Source organism: Myotis daubentonii, chromosome 8, assembly GCF_963259705.1.
Source record: "Myotis daubentonii chromosome 8, mMyoDau2.1, whole genome shotgun sequence".
Classification (NCBI taxonomy): domain Eukaryota; kingdom Metazoa; phylum Chordata; class Mammalia; order Chiroptera; family Vespertilionidae; genus Myotis; species Myotis daubentonii.
In genome coordinates, this window is record NC_081847.1 from 13,718,455 (window position 1) to 13,737,325 (window position 18,871).

General features: G+C 42.8%; 1 protein-coding gene across 2 annotated transcripts in view; it reads left to right on the plus strand.

The window, feature by feature from the left end:
• Positions 1 to 18,871, plus strand: part of ABHD12 (abhydrolase domain containing 12, lysophospholipase) — a 59,142-nt gene that overhangs the window by 16,833 nt on the left and 23,438 nt on the right. For both annotated transcript variants that reach the window (XM_059705380.1, XM_059705381.1), the window contains exon 2: positions 15,982 to 16,106. In XM_059705380.1, the coding sequence (XP_059561363.1) occupies positions 15,982 to 16,106 (125 nt within the window). The remainder of the gene's footprint in view (positions 1 to 15,981; positions 16,107 to 18,871) is intronic.

Below are 18,871 nucleotides of genomic sequence, written 5' to 3' on the forward strand. Positions count from 1 at the left end.
GATTTTAGGGAGAGAAGGAAGGGAGATAGAGAGCAAGATATGTCAGTGTGAGAGAGAAACATTGATCTGTTGTCTCCTGTACATGCCCTGACTAGGGATCACACCTGCCATCTGTACATGCCCTGAGTGGGGATCAAACTCACCATCTAGGTATATGCCCTAACCAGGAGTCTAACCTAGTGGTAGATTGGTGTACAGGGCGAATCTCCAACTAACTGAGCCACCTGGCCAGGGCACCATCTTAATATTTTTTAAGTGTACAATTTAGTGGCATAAGCATTTTCACAAGTTATGCAGTCATTGCAACTACCCATCTTTAGAACTTTTTCATCTTTCCAAATTAAAACTCTTTACTTATTCAACACTAACTCCCTACCCCCACTTCCAGCTGCTGATAATCACTGTTACACTTTCTGTCTCTATGAATTTAAATACTCTAGGTACCTATATAAGTGGAACCATAGAATATTTGAAATAAGTATGGCTTATTTCACTTAGCATGTCTTCAAGGTTCATCCAAGTTGTAGAATATTTCAGAATTTCCTTCCCTTTTCAAGGCTGAATATGTATATACCACAATTTGTCTCTTTATTGAGATGGACTTAGGGGTAAAGAAAATAAAAGTCACTTTTCATAATTGTACTACTGATAAAATAGAAAAGCAGTGTACGGTATTGCTTTTCTTCAGTGTGTACCTTCTTACCATTTGTGCACTTAACTCTTACTCACCGAAAAACCAGGACCTGTGCTGTCCTGGATCAGGAAGAACAAAACCTCATGTAAGAGGCTAAAAAGATGTTATTACCCCAGACCCCTTTGAGGGATGATGCCAGAAGTTTATCTTCTAGCTTGTAATCAGTACTATTCATATGAAAGGGGGAGTACAGGACTGGGATCCCTAAGTTGGATCTGGGGGCTTCCAGAGCCTGCTTTGTTCTGAAGCCAGGTCCTTTTTGGGCACCGTAGTGGATAGAAAATAGGACCTAAAGAAGAAGTGAGGAGAGAGGAAGAAAGACTACATTATTATTCCAGAGGAGTGAGAGTGCCAAATACTGGCACTTTTGGACTAAATTTTTATTATCTGGGAGGGAAATAAAATATAAAGACAGTGTAGAGAATCCCTCATAAAAGTAAATTTATATGTTTGAATTATGAAACATTGTTTAGTGTTACAATGTTCTCATTAGATTAGCTTGTTTTTGAAATTGTTACTTGGTAAAATAAAAACTTGGCAACAGTATGTCAGTCCCCATTTGGTGGAAAATTTAGTCCATGAAATACAAAAATGTAGGGACCAGTTCTTTTGATGGGGAAGGGAGGAGAGTAGGAGTAGGCTGGGAGGAACCATCTCTGGGGACAGATGACTAGGTTAAAGATGAAACAGTCAAGATGATTGCTAAGTATTTTATAACGGAGTACTTGGCTTTTAAAAGTCAGACATTTCTATGCATTTGAGCCTGCTGCTGACTCAGGTTGTAATGGGTTTATGGGAGCTGGTCACAGTGAAATGTGATACCGGCTGCCACTTAGGTGCATTGGCGTGGTACAGGTTTACCGCACTTAAATGCCTGTATCACCCAAGGGGACCTTTGGCTGTGGGAGCCAAGGCTACCACTCTAGCTCTCAGTCCCTGAAGAATAGGAAGTCTATATTTGCTGTGCTTTTAAAGCAATAGTCTCCTATTTGGCCTAGTATCTCTTGTATCCTGGACTCCTCAGTCTTTCAAAAATAGCTTCTGGCAAGTTGGTGTTTGCTGATGATGGGAGGGAAGCAAAGTGAAGGAGGGTGGTAGAGGCAAAGCAATCAAAAAGAAATGAAGAGAAGGAAAGGGAAGAGTCAGTAGAAGTTAACACAGGCAGAATTAAAAATAACGTTGAATACTTTATACAGATACCATTCTCTTAATCACTTTATATGTATTATTAAATGCTTCCAACTACCTCATGGGTTAGGCACTGTTATCCTCATTTCACAGATAAGGAAACCAAGCCACAGATAGGTCACACAGTCACCCAAGACAGCTGGGCAGGGTTCAAGGTCTGTGCTGTAACTACTGCACTTTTCCAACTCTGTTAGGACTGTCTCTCTTACACATCCTGACTGTTAAAAGAGGGAAATACTAGGTTAAAAATGTTGGTCAAGTGTCACTTGAGGGAAATCAGTGAGTTAACCAGGATGTCACATTCCTTCTCTGACCGCTGTAGTGAACACAGTGTAATGCTGAGGGGGTGCTTCTGAGATCACAAGCCTGCCACAGAGCCTTCCCTTGGGGTTGGTGGCCGACTCTGGGCCCGCCTTGTTGGCTGGTACCTTCCACCTTGTCAGAGCGTTGGAGTGGCTTGCAAGGTCTACACACCTGCTGCAGATGCCTTGGGGAAGCTTCACGTGAAGCCAGCCTTGTTCCCCTCTGGCTTTCTGATGTTGTCATTGTGAATCATGGGGACTTCAAGTCATCAACAGGAGGGACCAGGCACATTGAAGGGTATACATGTCCAGGTCTACTGTAATCAATTTAAGTAGGGATTTCTGCAATGCCGGTATGCGTTGGTTTAAAAAAAAATAACCCAGCAGTTTAGGCTTCCCAGATAGGAAAATTAAAGCGGGGAGGGCAGGTTCACTTACATCTAAAAATAGTCCTTTGTAAAAAATTTACTTGGGCTTCTTTTAAAGAGTAAGTTTTTCCAGTGTGAAGTTGTGAAATGTCCCGTTTTATCCATTTTGTAAGCGCTGTGCACGCACATATAGCTGTTTCACCTTGTGACCATATTACAGCTCACCGAATTTCTAGTTCAGGACCTTGCCCAATTTAAATGAGACATGGTCTCATGATTTGAAGGAAGTGACATGTAACTCTCTAGATAGAAGCATTTCATAGCAGGTTTGTGGTTCTCTTTACCTTCTTTCCTAAAGCCATTTATGGAGATGGCAGAATCACAAAGTGATGGCGCTTCTTGACAGGTTCCTGAGTGAAGAGGATTAGGAGAATCCCCTGCTAACCTGTGCTGAACACATAGCCAGATCAAGAAATAAAGTATACCACTGGATTTGATGGGGATTTGTTACTGTAGCATGGCGTAGCCCAGCCGTGGGCAAACTACGGCCCGTGCCCGGATCCGGCCCGTTTGAAATGAATAAAACTATTGAAAAAAAAGACCGTACCCTTTTATGTAATGATGTTTACTTTGAATTTATATGAGTTCACACAAACACTCCATCCATGCTTTTGTTCCGGCCCTCCGGTCCAGTTTAAGAACCCATTGTGGCCCTCGAGTCAAAAAGTTTGCCCACCCCTGGTAGCCTGTTTATGCTAATACAGCCTTCAATTTTTGAAATCTTTTTGTTATATAAAAGAAATATATGGGGGGAAAAAAGAAAAAAAAAAGAAATATATGTAGCATTTTCTAATATGCTGAAACATTTGTGGTGAATTCTCTGCCCCACACTTCCTCCATCACCGACGTGAAGTTCTTTCTCCTGGAAGACTGTAAGTCCTTCCACCCCCAGCCATGTCACTACATAGACATGCATTCTTTGTTCTTAACAACTGCATGTCATCCATCCATTGTGTGGATGCACTCCCTATTAGAGCAATAGCAAAGTAGTGTGCTATGTATATATAGAAGCACAAAGTAGTGTGCTTCTATATATACAAACAACAATTGGTTGTGGGATATAATGGAAGAGAAGACCCCAGGAAATAACAAAAAAATAATGCTTATAAGGGTACTTAGAAAGAAATATTCAAATTCTGTGAGAGTAAAACGAAAACATTACCGAAGGGCACAAAAATAGACTTGAACAAATATAAGGAAACCGTACTTGAATAGGAAGGCTCACCATCATAAACTGCCTTATCTCCCTAAGTTAGATTATTCATTTAACAAGATCCCAGACAGAAATGCCCAACTTTTTCTCTTGGTTTCTAATAAGCTGATTCTGAAGTTCAATGAAAATGTGGCATACAGGTATCCCAGGAGCCCTCTGAAGAAAGAAGAGTGGTGAATAGAGAGGGGTTCATACTTCATTGCTCAGTTCAGGCAGTTTGGCAATAACTTTGAGTAACAAGTCAATGAGACAGTACAAAAAAAAAGTACTAGAAGAAACATGAGTGAAATACTTTATAGTCTTGTGATGGAAGAGGCCTTTCTAACAAGAACTTCTAAATTATATTTATTTTTTATTTATTTTTTGTTTTTATCTTTCTAAAGTATATTAAAAGGGTTTTTTGGGTTTTTTTTTGGTAATCCTCACCTGAGGATGTTTTTTATTTTATAAATATGAAAATCATCTCCATGACATAACAACAAAAGAAAAAAATTGCAATTCATAGGTAAGGAGCTACTTTCTGTATTCGATAAAGAACTTTTAGGAATTGAAAGGAAAAAGAGGCTGGCTGGCATGGCTCAGTGGTTGAACGTCGACCTGTGAACCAGGAGGTCACAGTTCGATTCCTGGTCAAGGCATATGCCTGGGTTGCAGACTCGATCCCCAGTGTGGAGCATCCAGGAGATAGCTGATCAGTGATTCTTTTTCATCATTGATGTTTCTATCTCTCTCTCTCTCTCCTTCCTCTCTGAAATCAATAAAAATAAATATTTAAAAAAAGAAAGGAAAGAGAACAAAACTCAATGAGAAATGTGCAAAGGACATGCATAATTCAGAAAAAAAATACCATAACTTTTCATTATGTGAAAGGGCTCAGCCACACTTACTCATAATTAGAGAAATCTTATTAAAATTATTCCACAATGCCATTTCTTACCTATCAGATGGGCAGACATCTTTTGCCATGTTGCGGCATCTTTGACAACCACTGCTTTGTTAGTGAGGCTTACAGGGAGCCAGGGGTTTGAAAGAGTGATTTTTTGACGCAACAGTGTCTGTTGTAGGACTATCCTCTGTGTGCTTGCATAGAAAAAAATTATATATGGACAGAATGATTCATGGTGACACTGATTGCTGGAAACAGTTACCTGAGTGTCCAGCGATAGACTGCTTTAATAAACCTGTGATGTATCAATACAAAGAAATACTATGCTGGAAAAAGGCAATGGAATTAAAATGGAGAAATTGCCTGGATATATTGTTGAGAGAGGAAAATCAAGGTGTAAAACAGTTTACAACATGTAGTATGCCACCTTTAAAAAATATATATATATTTTATTGATTTTTTTACAGAGAGGAAGGGAGAGGGATAGAGTTAGAAACATCGGATGAGAGAGAAACATCGATCAGCTGCCTCCCACAACCAAGGTACATGCCCTTGACTGAAGTCGAACCTGGGACCCTTCAGTCCACAGGCCGACGCTCTATCCACTGAGCCAAACCAGTTAGGGCAGTATGCCACCTTTGTACATGTATTTTGTACTTATACGTGTACATGTGTTTGCATAAGGAAACACTGGAAGAATACGTAAATAGTTATTAAAAATGGTTGTCTGGGCAAGAAGGGGACAAGGGCACATGGAACCAAATTGGCAGTGAGATTATTGTTTTATTTTTAAACTATGTAAACATAGAACGTTTAAAAAGTTATTGGTAGGCTAAAAGCAAAAATGAGCATGTAGACAGAGCATAATTTCATAGTAGTTAGGATGACACTAGCTGCTTTATCAAACCAGTAGCTATGACCAGACACATATCTCCTGACTCACATGGCCCCATTCACTCCCTGCTTGGACTGGAAATGTAGACCCAAATGGGCAGCCACTTCCATCACCAGCTTATTCCTCAGGAAGGTCGAGAATAAACTTGGTAGTCTGCTAGCCATCTCTACCACAGAACCCAATTTTATAAGATAGATCCAATATGCTTCTCTGTTTATAAACAAACACATACTACACTAGTACATTAACTCACAGTGGCTTGTTTACAGTCATGTAATTTGAGATGGTTTTTATTTTCTTTTTAATCCTTTTTGCAACATGCAAAATGTTCTGCATTTATCTGTTATCAGGCAGGACATAAAGCTATGAAAAGTAAGCCCTAGTGAATATTGCAAATATATTCCATTTTCCTGTCACAGACCATGTTGCCGAGAGGGCACCTTTGCAGGGCCTTCCTCTCATACTGGGATGATTGCATTTGTGCGGTCAGTCCTTCAGAGTGAAATTGCTTGGTCATCAGAGAGCAGGTCTCACTGGCAGCAGGAGAGTGTTCACTCATATCATTTTGTCAGTATTTTTATTTTTTGCCAATAATATAGGTGAAGATGGAACTTCATTGTTTAATTTGTATTTCTCCATGTCATCTTAACTAAACTAATGCCACATGCTTTGGGAACAGGAACTATCTCAAAATAGTTCTGTAGATATGAAGATAAATTCTTAGTTTTGCCTCATTGTGAGTTTTTGTTTTGTTCAAGTTAAAATGGAAGGGGAATGATTTAGAGACATTTCAGTACAATCTCAGGATGGCTTAACCCATAGGGCTGAATGGCATGATGCTGGGATATGTGGTCTATCCTTTTTACCTGGCCGGTGGGGTTCAACAGGATAGGCTTTTGAGCTCCATTCTCAGTACAAGGAACCCCAGGGCCTGGAGAGTCTCAAGTGGATGGGTATTGAGGTCTTTGAGGTTTAGTAGGTCTTTCATAAGGCCCAGGTAGTGGTGGTCTTCAAAGTGGGATGGGTTGACCCTGGGGGCTATATGAAAAACGGTCACTGGGGTATAGGAAGGAAATATTGGGACTTCTAATTATATTCATATTTAGAAATGAACCAACATACACATAGAGACAATTATACTAGTACATATATATTATTTAATATATTGTGGACATGCTCAAATGTTACTGATCAAATATATAATCAAAAAGATTTGAGACTGCCATTGTGTTTGGGCAAAACATGTCGCTGGCCTGGACCAGAGAGGCAGCAGTTGAGGTGACTAGAGGTAGATGTGTGGGGAGCGGTTACGGTGTTTTGGCCAGGTTCAAGCCTCGGACTAATGAAAGGACAGGGTCCTCTCATTGCCACGTGCAAGTCCCAGCTGGAGGGCAGGGCCCTCCCAGCACAATCACAGCCAACGGCTGTGGTTGTAAGCTTGAGCCTATGGTCCGAACACGTGGCCCCACGTGCCTTGTGATAGAGTTCAGGTGCATGTAGTTGAGTGAGGTTGAAACTCATGAGAATGCTGTAAACAACGTGATCACGCCCCTACTTTGCCTCGTGGCATCTGCTATAAAATAAAGACATGGTTTGTGGGCGCTGTCTCCTCATCAGGGAGCAGCGTCCCACCGAGACCCAGCTTTCATTCTCTTGTCTGTCTTTTCTCAATCCTTTCACCCCCCCCACTCAGGGTCACTGAACCAGGCTGAGCTGGCATGGCACATAAGGTGCCCTGGGGCTGAGTATGCCATGGCCGTGCTGGCTCCCCACAAGATGGATTTGAAATGTATTTTGGAGACGTCATGTGGATTAGAAGTGGAGATAAGGGCAAGAAGGGGGTATCAGGAGTGATCCCTGGGGATCTGCTTAGGGTAGGGAGAATGTGAAAAACTTCTTGATGTTGAAAGGGGATCTGGATAAAGGATTTGGTTTTGGACAAGTTACTTTTGAGTTGCCTATGAAACTCCAAATGAAGAAGCCAAGTTGATCGCTGGACATAGTGACCTGCAGCCCAGTCCTTTTAGGTTTTAACATTGTTCATCTTACCTGAGGACCCTCCGTTCAGGTAAAGAAGTGAGTGCAGGTCAGGATGGAGTAGGTCATGCTGCAGAACCCCCGTTCGTTGTGTTTCTTGCTCCCACAACATGCCCTGCATGGGCTCTGCTCATTGTGGTTACTTGGGAAGCCAGGCCAGCAGGGACCTCATCTCATAAGCAGTGGTTACTCCTGAAACATCCACCCAGAAGTGAGTGACACAGCTCTGCTCCCTGCTCTTCTGTTTCCTTAGCAAAGTGAGTGACTTGGCCCACCTCTAACTTTATAGGGGGAGGGGGAGGAAACGTGTTATTATATCATAGGCCCAAAGAAAACCAGAGATAACTGGTGAGTGGCTCTGGCGACTGCCACGTAATTCTGCGGAAGTAACAGATAGCCTTTTGTAGCAGATGACAGAGGAGCAGTACTAGGCTAGTGCAGCACAGAACGCTGTGCCCTACCTGCCTTTCCTGGGCTTAGGGCATGCTCTGGGAACCTCTGGCAGAAACCACTCAAGCAGAACTTCTTCAGAAAGGCCCTTTAACTTGGCTATAGGTGTTATTGTTTTCAGGACTGAGGGCTGCAGGAGAAGTGAGCTGCCAGGGCTGGGCTGACTCCCCTGAGGAGGCTGGCAGCCCTGTGCCTGCTTGCAGCTTAGCATCTCTTTTGATGTTGCACGTGGCATTACTGGAGTCATTTCTGAAGCATCAAACTGCTTTTAAGCACTAATGTAGTTAAAGAGTGATTGTAATACAAGATACCAGAGCAAGAAAGTAGAGCTCAGCTGGATGGTTTTGCCAAGAAAAAGGGGCCAGTGTCAATGAGGCCTGGACAAAGCCAGGATGTGTTTTCCTCTTTCCCAGCCCTGGTGGAGGCCCTTTCAGTTCAGCTTAATGTTGCCTGCTCCATGTGTGAGACTCTGTGCTAAGCATTTCACTTCATTGCTCATTTACTTTGCACAATGGCCTTTCAGGTAGATTCCATTACAGAAGAAACAGAGTTGGTTTGCCCAGGGATCTGGTCATCGCAGCTCCTTGCTCTCACGGAGGAGCCAGGTTGAGAGACCTGTGCTGCACACTTCCCTCACCTTGTGCTCACTCTAGAGGAAGTGCAGCACACTGGGGCCCCAAGTGCCTGAGGGGGGGCATATTACCAGATTGGGGCCTTGGTCCCTCCCCTCACAGAGGAATCATCTACCCCAGAAACAGTAAGATGAAAAGCAAATCACTATCAAATTGGAAATCAGAGGGGAAGCAGGCACCAGTTCTGCACTTCCCTGCTCAGCAAGTCCTGCTCCTTATTCTCACCAGTTTTCCTGTAACTCCAGCCCTTTTCCAGAGAGTGTGTCCCTCCTCTGTGGCACACCTGAGGAATTCTCATGGAGGGGGTCATGCAGGCAGAGTTGGTGCATGGAGGGCTCTGGTCCTGATGCTGGAGAGGCGGGCATGTCCCCGGCAGCAAGGGATGCACTGGCTGAGATCACGCCCCCAATAAAGTGAAGATGGCGGTTCCCAACAGTTTTAAACGCTGGATGCCTAATCGGGTCATGAGAAAGCCACTGTCTGGAAAGACTCACTGAGTGTTTATTGATATGTGCCGATTTAGGGGGAGGCTGAGGGCTGGTGCCAGCTGCCCCACATAGGGTCCGATGGAAAGTGGAAAGTGAAACCATAGCTGTTTCAGAGACAACTAGCAGGAGCTAGAGTGGTGGCCTGACCTTGGGTATCGTTTTCCCCTTTCAGTTTTGAGATGCCGTTGACTGGAAGGTTGTAGATTACACACTTCAGGTATGCTTTTCTTTTTCAACTTTAAGTACAGGAACTACATTTATATAAACAAGCTCGTTCACCAAACTTTTCCTTACTAAAAATCATATGTTGGACTTCCTATTTTAGCTTCTGTTCTCTCAGGAAAGGGGACCCTTTTTATCTGTCAATCAGTGGTTCATATTATTGCCCTAGTTTCACAGCTCAAGGTGGGGAAAAGGAAGATAGGCTCTTTAAACTATAAATGACAACTTTTATTTGGTGAAAGGCAGTGAAAGATCTTTGTAAAAATATACCTTTTAAATTCATCCAAATAAAATATTATGCTCTTTTAGCAGGAAATGGTAAAAATAAAAACGAAATGACTACTCCATCCAAGCTCATCCTCATTCTTTTTTTCTGTATTGCCCTTAAAATTGGGGATAGGGATCTGTGGTTTAAAATCATACTTGTTTTTTACCTGTTAGGTTTTTTTGTTTGTTTGTTTTTTTGGTAGGCAATAGCAGAAAATGAAAGTGAATCTCTGCTAGTCTTGACATCCTGCATTAAGTGTTTTTCAGTCTGCAAATGGACAGGATAGAAAACATGTTCACTTGATAATACCAGTTGGTTCAGTATCGTATCCAGAAGATCCAGCTGTAGCTTAGCAGGAATGTGATAGCATTTATTTGAGGGAATTTATTTTGGGACTGTCCAGCCATTTTTTTTCCAGTTTCATATACAGAGTCTTTGACAGCTCATACCTCTTAGGGAAAAAAAAGTCCTCTTTGTTCAAGGCAGTTTAATTATGTTTTAGGCACAGTTTGAAGTATCTCTTTAGAAGGCACAGAAGGAGAAAAGGAGAGATATGAAAGAGAAAGTAAAGTCAGATGAGGAAATGGGAACTTTTGATTGGGGCAGGGTCTAACTTTGAACTGCCAAAGGGGGTCTGAACACTGGTATTCGAAGACGATGGAAGGGATGGGCAAAAGCTGAACAGGCCAGACAAGTTCATTTTTTTTTCCTTCTAAAATACAGTCCTGTCTTGCAGATTTTGTGGATTCAGTAGTTTGGCTGCTTGATTTCTGTGGTGTTGCCATGTACCCCAGGCCACGTGGGATCCTGTGTGTCTTTGTGAATGCTGTGACCCAAGAGTGTCCTCCTCTGTGTTCATTCAGTTACACGTGGACAATATGTCATGTACACAAGCTTCAGTTTTTCATGTTTAGCATGGTGTGTGTGTGTGTGTGTGTGTGTGTGTGTGTGTGTGTATATATATATTATATTAGCCTAGAAGGCATGAGGCCTACCAGTTGATGCTGAAAAGCCAGAATGCTTAAACACACTCTGAACCATAAATGTGAATGAACTTCAGTGGAAGGATGTATTCTGGTGCCAGAGCTGAAGTCAGTTGGGGGATCCTCCTACTTTAGGCACTGTGAGCCTATAGGTGCTGCAGCCTCCTTCCTAGTTCTTCCTGCCCCATGCTCTCCCCAGATCTCCTGCCTGCTCCTCTCATGCTTTCTGGACAGCATGCACCCCTGTGTTTGATCTCCTAACGCGCCCCCCCCCCCCCCCCCCGCCTCCCAGCTGTGAACTGGCACTGCAAATAGGAACAGCCTTTTGGGCCAAACTCTGACTGTGGTGTTTGTTTACTTCCAAATGCGATTTTCTGCCTCAAGAAAATAGCATGGCTGTGAGGAGGTGGCCTGCGGCTAGCTAGGCCCTTCTTCAGCCAGGCAGCTCTGCTCTGATCTAGCCTTCACTGGTCTGTGCTCCAGCCTGCTCTAGCCTGGGGAAAAGCAATCTGCAGTTATGGTGTAAAGGGAAAGTGTGTGCTCCTTGAACCTGAGGGGATCTGGCTTATATGGACAGATGTCCTTGCCTCTGGTCCCTGATTAGTCTGTCCTCATGCACATGAGGACTCTAAATCCTCTGTTTGATTGATCCAAAAGGCACTATCCAGATTGGTCAGAATGGAGCTGCTCTGATTGGTCGGTGAAGATATTGATGGGGAGACAGCTGCACACCTTCAGTTGGACAAGGAAGCCCCATTCCTGTTGGTTAAAAGGATTCCAGGAGCTCCTCTTAGGGTTGACTCAGATAGCAGAAACATTGCAAGAGGCAGGCAGCTAGCTTAGTGCAGGCTTCGCCCTAAAATACTGTTGCACGAGAGACCCCTGTTTACAAATAGCTGCTAGCCTGTGGTTTGTTTGTTCTCTTTTAAATTTAAGCCCAGTTAATCCACCAGGAGCCCTTTTTAGTAAGTATCTTCTTTCTCAGGGTCCACACCTTTCTCATCCCTAATTTTGTATGTTGTTTTTCTAGCCCTAAACTTAATTTATTTCTTGTTTTTTCTTGAAGAAACCACTCTTGGATTTGTTAATCAATTTTTGTATTTCTTACATCTGACTTTTTTTAAACATGAAAAAAAAAGATTTTTTTATAGTTTACTAGAGGCCTGGTGCACAGATTTGTGCACTAGTGGGGTCCCTTGGCCTGGCCTGTGGGGATCAGTGGACCTCCCCACGCCATAGCAGCCTGGCCTTACCCGCCAGCTTGTCAGGCTCCAGCCCACTGTCCGCCTCGATCTCACACAGCACGCATCGATCTCGCATAGCATGAAGTAGTGCGGGAAGCGGCAGGCGGCTGGGGAGGAGGCCGAGCCCGGGCTGGGTGCCGCACCACTCCCACTCATCCGGGTCCCGCTGCACCTAGCCGCTTGGGCACACAGGGAGAGTGTCCTTGGGAGAGGCTCTCGCTAGCTACCGCAGCTGCTCTCACCAGCCATGAGCCCAGCGTCTGGCGCCTGTCTGTCAGCTGAGCGCTGAGCTTCTGCCCCCTGGTGGTCAGTGTGCATCATAGCTACCAGCCGGTCTTCCGGTCGTCTGGTCTTCCGGTCGCTTAGGCTCTTTTTTAGAGAGGGAGAGAAAGGGAGAGAGAAACATCAATGTGAGAGCACAACATCAATTGGCTACCTCCTACACGCCCCTCACGGGGGATCAAGCCTGCAACCCAGGCATGTGCCCTGACCAGGAATTGAATCAGCAACCTTTGGTGCACCAGATGACAACCAACCAACTGAGCCACACCTGCCAGGGCAACATGAATATATTTTTATCTTGCTGATTATGCAAGTGTAATACAGACTTGTAAAAAAATTTTTCTCTGTGTGCTTTTTAAAAAGATTTTCAGACTTGTGGACAAGATTTACTTCTGATCATATAGTACTGATTAAAAAAGAATCTAGAGTCCTAGCTGGTTTGGCTGAGTGGATAGAGCATTGGCCTGCGGACCAAAGGTCCCAGGTTCGATTCTGGTCCAGGGTACATGCCCGGGTTGTGGGCTCGATCCCCCAGTAGGGGGCGTGCAGGAGACAGCTGATCAGTGATTCTCTCTCATCATTGATGTTTCTATCTCTCCCTCTCCCTTCCTCTCTGAAATCAATAAAAGTAAAAAAAAAATAAAAAGGAATTTAGAGAAATTAAATTTTGTTGTGGGAACATATACTCTCAGCTATTAAATAATTGTGTATTTCATTATTAAGTATTCATATAAAGAGATAACATTAGAAACTGATGTCCTATATAAGAAGAAACTCCCAGGATGAGACAGAAAGAAACATACCCAAAAGAACTACCCAAGTGCACTTCTAAAGGTAATCCAGGAGAGAGGTTCTGGGGAGAACCCTGTGCTGGCTATGTTTCTAAATTACAGAAACCTTGACTTTAGTTATGGGATTCTTACAGAATTTATTTACAAGAATAGAACTTTCAGATAAAAATGATATAAAATTTCTAATATAAGATCTATGGAGTTTTCAAAAATAAATAGTTTTCTCTTGTTCTGTGAATTTCTTAGTGTAATATTTACTTTTGGTTTTATCTAAAATTACTAATCACTAACTGCCATTCCTGCTTTGTCCTCATCTCCCATACTGGGCTTCAGGTTTCCTGAGGAGTCCCAATACACTTGATAGCTCTGAGTAAAACCAGTTGTCTCTCTGAAAGCCCCTATGTCTGCTCCACTGAGTTGATAGCACAACATAGATGCACACATCCTCCTTTTCTGCCCTTATTGTCCACTGCCTGAGAGTGCTAGGTACTCAATAATGACTTGAATAAACCAGAGGAATGATTGAATGACATTATCAGATGTGCATATTTGTCATCAGCTTTATTAAGGCATTATTTACATACTAGAGGCCTGATGCACAAATTTCGTGCAAGAGTAGACCTTCCTTCCCCCGGCTGTCAGCACCAGCTTCCCCCTGGCCACCACCGAGACCCAGGCTTCCCTCGCAGAGGGAGGCCCCACCCACCCACTGCAGCCTGCCGGTTGGTGACCTGGGCCTCCCTCTTTGGGGCGATCATGAAGCTCCCTGATTGATTGCCCTGCTGGCCGGTGGCCTGGGCCTCCTTTGCTGCCAATCTCTCTGTGGGGCAATCGTGGAGCGATGGCCAGGCCCCTGACCAATCAACTCACACCCGCCTTGGCTGGCCTGGCGCTAGTGGGTGTCATAGCATGGTCCTGGATGGTTGTCCTGTTGGTCGTCCTGTTGGTTGTCCTGATGGTCGTTCCACTGTTCAGCCGTTTGGTCAATTTGCATATTACACTTTTATTATATAGGATAGAAAAATTTACCATTGTATACTATTGTGTAACCATAATCAAGATAAAAAATATTACATCACTTCAAAAGTTCCCTGTGCCCCTTGCAACCTCATCCCTCCATACCCAGCCCCTGGCAACCACTGTTCTGTTTTTCTGTCCATATAGTTTTGCCTTTTCTAGAATTTTAGATAAATGGAGTTGTATAGTACATAGTCTTTTTGTGTCTTATCTAATTTAGCATAATGCTTTTGAGATAATCTGTATCTGTTTTTAAAACTGCCTTAACTTTTTTTTAAAAACAGTCCATAAATAAATAACTAGCCCCACTAAGATTTTACTTGTTATGGTAAGTTAGAATAGTGGTTCCCAAGGCTGCTCTAGGGAATCATGGGAGGTCCCCCAAATCATTTCAGAGTGTCCATAAGGATCAAAATGATTTTCATAATAACACTGAGCTGTCATTTGCCCTTTTCACTCATTCTTTCCTGGAGTACTGTAGAGTTTCCAGATACTACATGATATGTGGTGTTGCAATAAAATTGAATGAAAAAAACAGATATGAGAATCCAGTCTGTCTTCTAGTGAGTTGTCTGCCTTTAAAGAAATTTGTAAAAGTATTGATGCCGCTCTCCTCACTAAAAATTTTTGTATTTTTGCCAGGCCGGTGTGGGTCAGTGGTTGAGCACCAACCTATGAACCATAAGGTCACAGTTCGATTCCTGGTCAGGGCACATGCCCATGTTGTGGGCTCAATCCCTAGTTGGGGGTGTGTAGGAGGCAGCCCATCAATGATTCTCTTTCATCATTGATGTTTTTTTTCTCTCTCCCCCTCTTCCTTCTTCTCTGAAATCAATAAAAATATATTTTAAAAAAAGTTTTTGTATTTTTGCCCTGGCTGGTGTGGCTCAAGTGGTTGGAACGTCATCCCATACACCGAAAGGTTGCGTGTTCAATTCCCCAGTCAGGGCAACTGATGGAAGTTTCTCTCCCTTTCCCTTTCTCTCTCTCCCTAAATTCAATAAAAGCATGTCCTCGGGTGAGGATTTAAAAAAATAATAAAAAGTAAAATAATATAAAAGTTTTTGTATTGGAAAATATAATCACTTTTTACAACAAATGTTAATTATATTAATATGTAATGTGTGTTTATGTGTTTTATGCATTAATAGATTTTTAATAATTCCTTTGTTTTAACTTCTCATATGAAAAGTAGTAAGACATGTAAACCATATGAACAGAAGCTCTTTTGGGTCCTCAATTTTTTAGTTGTAGAGAGGCCCTTAGTCCAAGAAGTTTGCGAATTTCTGGGCTAGAGACATTTTTGAAAGGGATCAGGAACAGCAAGAGGACGTCATGAAGCTGGTTAGAGATTAGAAGAGGATCTTGAGACCTGGGATGACAGCCTGACATGAAATGCCCGGAGAAGGGGCCTCCACTGGGCGGTGCCACAGGGAATGAAGGCAGAAATGGGAGGACCTGCAGTGATGGCCAAGTTTTATTCTCAGCCCTTGCTCCCTCCCAGGACCTGGTTAGGCAGATTCTGTTGATGTATGCACTTTCTACAACGAGATAATGGGCAGCCTACACCTGTGGCTGGCTTACATCACAAGGTGATCACAAGGCCCAGATGTAGTCACTATTATTTGACATGAAGTTGCAGCCGTGGTCTGATATTAGGTTGGGCACTTCCTGAAGATCTGATATCTGTGCTGTGTTCTGATCCCAGGGCAAGCATAGGAAATCATCAGGACTGTTTCTTCAGCTTTCAGGAAAAGAAATTCACAGAAGTGTTCTAAGATAAATCAAAAGACCTAAAATAATTATTTTAACAAAAGTAGGCGGGAAGCTATTCTTATTATTGATAGTATTCTTGTAGGAAAAGATACTTGTGGATCTTGGTTAGTGATTTCAATAATGCCATTAATAAACTAGCAAAATTGTACCTACTGCCTTTGACCTGTTCTTTGCTTTTCTCGCAGGCGAAAGGGAATGTGGTTCCAACTGAGGAAGATCCTTCTCTGTATTTTGGGATTATATGTTGCCATTCCATTCCTCATCAGACTATGTCCTGGGATACAGGCCAAATTGATTTTCTTAAATTTTGGTAAGTGCCTTGTGTCTGTTTTTTCTTTAACCTTAGTAAGATGATGATTTATATACGGGTAAAAGTAGGTTTACAGTTGTTCCTCTGGAAAATTATACAATAAATAATACAAGAAGAAACTGTGTTTCACGTACTTATGACTGTAACCCTACTTTTGCCCCACCCTGTATTTATATATCTACCACCCAGATCAAGAGAGAGCATGTTTCTTTTACCCAGAAAGTTCCCTTGTGCACCTTCCCAGTTACAGGCTGTAAGAGTGCTTTGCTCTCCCGGGCTGGCATTTGTGTACACAGATGACTGTTGCATGGTATTGGAGTCCTCCTTTAGCTGAGGTAGGTAAAAAGGTTGACCACATGGAGAGCCTTCTGGAGCTGTCATGTGGAGATGCTTGTCACTTGTGCAGTCTAGAAGGACAACTGTCCTTGGAAAAGATGACCACTTAAAAAAAAATAGGCCTTTTTTTCTTTTTAAAAATAGATTTTTGTTTTCACTTAAAAACACCTGACATGCTTTGGTTTCTATGAAAGTATATGTTGGCTTTATAGGTGTTATAGTCTCCTTGAGTTATCTTGGACGATGTGTGTTCCAAAGGTGGCGTTTGTTTGTTTTTTTTATTACCTCCTACCCACTCACCTTCCCCCGCCTTCCCTCTGAGATTCTTCATTCTGTTCCATGCTTCTATGTCTCTGGATCCATTCCATTCACCAGTTTATTTTGTTACTTAGATTCTCAAAGGTGTTTTTGTGTGTGTGTGTGTGTGTGTGTGTGTGTGTGTGTGTGCGTGCGATGTATTTACTTTTTTGCAAGTGGGAGGAGAAAGGTGCAGAAGTATCAAGCATATGAAATAGAAGTTCTGTGATTGTTGGGAATAATCCTTTTAAGGAGCACCATTTTTTTTTTTAATATTTTTTAATTGATTTTAGGGAGGAAGGGAGAGGGAGAGATAGAAACATCAATGATGAGAGAGGATCATTGATCGCTGTCTCCTGCACTCCCCTTACTGGGGATCGAGGCCTCAACTTGGGCATGTCCCCTGACCGGGAATTGAACCATGACCCCTTGGTTCATAGGTCAGCGCTCAACCACTGAGCCATGCCGGCCGGGCAAGGAGCACCATTTTATACCTACAAGATGAGACTAAGAGGGCAAGGACTTATGTGTGTGGGTGTTAGAGGTTTGAGGATAGGACATGGTGCTCTGTAAATGATGGCCTTCAAATTGGGTATGGGTAGCATTCGAACCAGATGAAGTGGTCTCTGTGTATGCTCTTTGGCTGTGTTGGTTTGCAGAGAGTGGACTTGAACTTTATGTGTTTGAGAGCCAGAGACTAGGAAATTTGGGATGGTGCTGTGGAGGCAGCAGGGGAACGAGTAGAGGGGAGGGAGGAGGAAAAACGTGAGGACCAGGGGGAGGACAGACAGGAGGTGTTGAGATGGTCCATGTGTGACTGGCCTGGTCCATGCTAGGAGAGACACACTGGGGTGGGTGTGTCATAGGAATCCAGATCCCCTTTTCTGTGGTAACAGAAGTGCTCCCAGCTCCCCAGGTATCTGGGTATATAAGTTTGGAGTGTTAAGTCTGTAATAGATTTACTGACAAAAACTTGGAAGTTGCTGGTTAAAAAGGAATTTCTGCTCTAAAGAGTAGCAACAGTATTTTTATTTGATGTCAAACTAGAACTTTCTTGCTCCCTGGCCATCTTGGCAGCTGCTCTTGATTGGGGGCTGTCCCACATTTAAGGTAGAAAGACAGTGACCACAAAGACGATGACAAAGTCAATCAGCTCTAGGCTCCAACTTGTTATATAAAAGTGGAAATTACATGTTGGAGTACAAGCAGACTCTGAAAATAATCAGACAAGGTAAAGTGAAATTGGTCATCCTTGCCAGCAACTGCCTAGCCTTGAGGAAATCTGAAATAGGGCACTACAGCATGTTGGCTAAGATTGTTGTCCACCACTACCATGGCAATGATACTGAATTGGGCACAGGCTGTGGAATATACTACAGGTGTGCACACTGGCTGTTATTCATGCAGGGATTCTGATATCAGTAGAAGCATGCCAGAACAGACTGGTGAAACATAAATCATGTGAAATTCTTTTCTAATAAAATTAGCCAGGACGTGTTTCAAAAAAAATTTTTTTAATTGTAAAATACATGTAGTATACTAAGAGGCATTTGACTTTTCTAACAGAAACATAGCTGAACTTCTGGGAATTTATTATCTCTATAAGTTTTTATCACTTGTGAGAAGCTCAAATTTAAAAGGAACTAACAATATTCTAAAAAGGGAGTTTTGTTTTTTGACTTAAATGTCCACAGTCTGTCCAGCACAGAAGAGAATTAGAGTTTATATATAAACACAAAGCTACAGGGCTGCAGATTTCCTGATGGCAGACTTTAGAATTGACCTTGCACGCTTTTCCACCTTTGCTGGTCTGCAGGTACCTTGGGCTGGTGTCTTTGTGGCAGCAGGTACGTGTGGCATGCTGCTCTGTGGGTCCTACAGCAAATCTTTGAATTGAATTGATTTACTTCAGATCAGTTATTTGGGCTACTTTAGACACAGCCCACAGGTTTTTCTTTGTTGGTTTCCTAATGAAATTGCAGATGTTCCTCAGGAATGGAACTTTGCCAGCCCCAATGGTACAGAAGAAGAGGCTTGGGCCACAGTGGTGTTTTTAAAGGAAATTTTTGGTTAGTTGTCTGTGCCCCCTTCCCCTGCAGAGGAGGTGGGGGTCTCTAACACAGCCCTGTAGT